The sequence below is a fragment of the Polistes canadensis genome, unplaced genomic scaffold (genome assembly GCF_001313835.1).
Source record: "Polistes canadensis isolate GaletaPanama2010 unplaced genomic scaffold, ASM131383v1 scaffold_204, whole genome shotgun sequence".
NCBI lineage: Eukaryota > Metazoa > Arthropoda > Insecta > Hymenoptera > Vespidae > Polistes > Polistes canadensis.
In genome coordinates, this window is record NW_014569751.1 from 2210 (window position 1) to 6057 (window position 3848).

The following is a 3848-nucleotide window of genomic DNA, read 5'->3' on the forward strand; positions in this document are numbered from 1 at the left end:
CAGTACGTTTTTACAGTAAATTAATATTAAATTAATATTAAATTAATATTAAATTAATATTAAATATATATAGATATTAGATTGAGAGATAAAAAGTTTGAGAAATTTGGATATAAATGAAAAGAAAAAGTACCTTAAATTATATGTAGTATTATCGTCCAATGGTGTAACAGGTGTATGATATGATGGAATTTGATTCCAAGTTTTAGGTACACGATCGGCTTGTTCAACCGGTTGATAACTCAAGCTCATGGTTGTTTCTGATTCCATTGGTAAATTCGGTCTTTGATATTGACGATACGGTGCATAAGAATTGTTACGTAATAATGTGGTACAATCGTTCGGTATGTATGATAATTTATGCGTGGTACAACCTATATATTAGTAAAAGTTCAAACTAATGTCAATATAAAACTTTAATTTTCTTTACGTTGTATGAATAATTGAATTCTTTTATTTATGCTAACATTCCAATGGAATTGGGGCACACGTGAGATTATTTTCCGGTTTTATTACATCCAATGGTGTAGAATAACGCCAAGTGTAATCATGTTTCTGCGTTGTTTCATCTTGCATTGGTCCTTTACCTAACAATTGTCTGTCACATGGTGTTATTGATTTTTCCGGTTTTACTGACCAATTTCCTAAAAAACTCAACTACATTTGGAATATGTTAATAATTCATTTTTATTATTATAACGTATAATTAAAGATTAACACGATACATTACTAACTTTGTTTATTGTATCGTGTGAAAGTGGGCAAGATGATAGACAAATGTTTTCCTGCGGTTTAATTGCATCACTTTTATCACCTCCGCAATTAAAATAACTCAATTGATAAATCGTGTCATCGTTGAAGCAACAATCTGCGTACGTTATGGGTGTTATAATCAAATATTTGTGATTTCATTTGATTGTATTATTAAAATGAATAATTAAATATTTTATTTTATTTATTTGTTGTTTTTTTTTTTTTTTTTAAATTATTTATTAATTAACCTGCATTGAGAATGTTTTCCGTATCCTGTATTGTAAAAGGTGATCGACGTTTTTCACAATGTGGCCAATAACTTAATTTATATGTCGTACAATTTTCCATAGGATCGATTGGCCTATGGTATTCTAACTTTTTTTGCAATGATCGATCATTCTGTAATATCAATGCTTTTATAAATAATACACAATAATATAAGGAATATAAATATTATATATTATAATTAAATAAAGTTACCTTAATTGGTGTTACGGTTGGCCAATAACTCAATTTGTATGTCGTACAACCATCCATTGGTATTAACGGTTTGCAATAATTTCTTTTAGTTGTATAAGATTTCGTAGGTAAATTACAATTAACCGGGAAATAACTTAATCGATATGTCGTGTCATCTTGTATATTATATTATTATTATTATCAAGAAAAACAAAAAAAAAAAAAAAAACAATTATATTTAATTAGACACACAAAAACATATTATTATTATTATTATTATCATGATTGAGAAATATCCTATATTATTATTATTATTTAATTAGTTATTTCTCTCGTCCAAAATTATAATTCTTAATACGGAATCACAAGTTAGTTAAATTAAGTTCTATTTCTTTTTATGTCCAAGTTCCCTGTGATTCCGTATTAAGAATTATTATTATTAAATTTGAATTATTATTATTAAATATAAACTAACCGGATAATGAAGCACAAGGAAGATACAAATTGTCCCTTGCTTTGAATGATTCAGATTGTTTCATAGATTTCCATTGATAATCGTGTTTTTGTGTAGTCTCATCTTGCATTGGTCCTCTACCGAGCCATTGTTTATCGCATGGTGTTATAGATGGTTCCGTTTTTATGCACCAATTACCCAAGTAACTCAACTAACGCGTATCAACACGTATATATATATATATTTGTGTGTGTGTGAATAATTAACGTATCAAATATTTGTGTATATTTTTATGTGTGATCGTTCATTATGTTTATTTTTTGTTCGTTTGAATTATATAATTAATTAATTAATTAATTAATTATTAAAGAAAAATATTAATAACTTTGTGAATTGTTTCATCGGTTATACGACCGTCACCGAGTGTCAACCAATCTTTAGGTTTTATTGGTTCAATTATTGGACGTGGCCCATCCCAATACGAGTATCGATACGTTGTAGAATCTTCTATTGGTAAATCCGATTTCATATAATACTATATGTAAAAATATGATCAATTATTTTTTTAATATATGTGTGTATGTGTGTGTATTTTTCTTTTTTTTTTTCTTTTCTTGGGGTAGAAATCAAAGGATTTATTTTTTTTGCTGGTTTACTTACTCGAATTGGTCGGAAAGATTTCGGTACTTCCGGTTGAACATATTTCTATAATAAATATATAATATTCAATTAATTACTCGCTTTTTTGTGTTCGTAAATTAATTTCTTTTTTTTTTTATCTAATTATTTTCAACTAAAGTTTAACGTGTTTTAAGTAACGTTGAAATTTATGTGCAATTTATTGTCTGTTAAATTACGTGATAATTCAATTCAATATGTTTTTCTCAATAATGTTTCATTAATTTAATATAAAATCTAAAACATTTCTATATAATTTATTGATATTATTTTTTTTATATAATTTTATATTGTTTAATGTGTTAACATATGTATTGTATATGATAATGATGATTTCAACATATGTTGTATATGGTAATAGTAATTTATGATAATGTAGAATGATGTTAACATATATGTATATATAGTAATAGTAATTTATGATAATGTAAAAAAATCTTGTACGATTAATTAATAACGATAATATGAATTGTACTCACAAATGCAGTGGGTTGTGGTATGCAACAGCAACAACAATTGCAACATTCATCGTGATCCAGCTAAGAATAGATTATATCATATTAGAATGATGATTATGATGATGATGATGATGATGATGATGATGATGATGAGATCGAGAATAAATTAAAAATTATTTAAACTTTTTTCTTTTTTTTTATTACTCACCCGAATTTTATTTTTTGCTTCTATGATCGAAACCGGACGCGTTTCTTTAGGTCTGTGATAAAAGTATACAATATTTATGTTTTATTGTTTTTTATTATTATTATTAATATTATTATTATTCTTTTAAACAATTTCGTTAATGTTTTACATGTTAATATCTGTATATTGAGAAAAAAAAAAATATACAAAAATTGTGTGTCTGTCACATAGAAAACGTTTTTTTTTTACTTCTAATTTTTAATTTGTTACTATAATGGCTCACGGTTCGGGAGGACAAATCTCCATTATTTCTCTTTTATTGATTTAAACAATTAAACTAACTAACAAAAAAAGAAATAACTTCTTTCGTTCTTTATTTTATTGCGAGGTTACACATACGGAATTTAAAAGACCCGTGTTTACGATATACTTGATATACTTTTCAAATGATTATTATTCTGAATTATGCAACGTTTCTAATTTAATTTTGACAATGTTTGTTTGTTTGTTTATTTGTTTATTTTCTTTTTCTTGTCAAATTATCTCAAACGTAGAGTGCGTTGAATAAAATATGTTGTAATAGAAAAATAGAAAACAAAAAAAGACAAAATAAAATACATTACCTGGACAAAAATTGTATTCAATTAATTATTTATTAAGGATAGAGAGAAATAATATAATACAATGCAATTTAATTTCAATCACGTTTTTAATATTTTACCTTTTTAATACGACGAGTATATATAAAAACACAGATCCACACTGTGTTATGTGACTTTTTTTTATTTTATTAATAATAAAATAAAATTGTATATTATACATCTTTTCTTTTTAATGTCTCGCGTGTCGAAATATATAT

At 25.3% G+C, this 3848-nt stretch overlaps 1 protein-coding gene across 1 annotated transcript in view; it reads right to left on the reverse strand.

Moving 5' to 3' along the window:
- The window catches only part of LOC106789785, a 3828-nt gene extending 533 nt beyond the window's left edge, over positions 1–3295 (reverse strand). The window contains exons 1-11 of the mRNA XM_014754268.1: positions 3273–3295; positions 3011–3062; positions 2824–2883; positions 2327–2371; positions 2052–2201; positions 1688–1877; positions 1234–1388; positions 1002–1152; positions 735–868; positions 468–657; positions 134–374 (exon numbers count right to left, since the gene is read on the reverse strand). Of these exons, the coding sequence (XP_014609754.1) occupies positions 134–374; positions 468–657; positions 735–868; positions 1002–1152; positions 1234–1388; positions 1688–1877; positions 2052–2201; positions 2327–2371; positions 2824–2883; positions 3011–3062; positions 3273–3295 (1391 nt within the window). The remainder of the gene's footprint in view (positions 1–133; positions 375–467; positions 658–734; positions 869–1001; positions 1153–1233; positions 1389–1687; positions 1878–2051; positions 2202–2326; positions 2372–2823; positions 2884–3010; positions 3063–3272) is intronic.
- Positions 3296–3848: the final 553 nt, after the last annotated feature.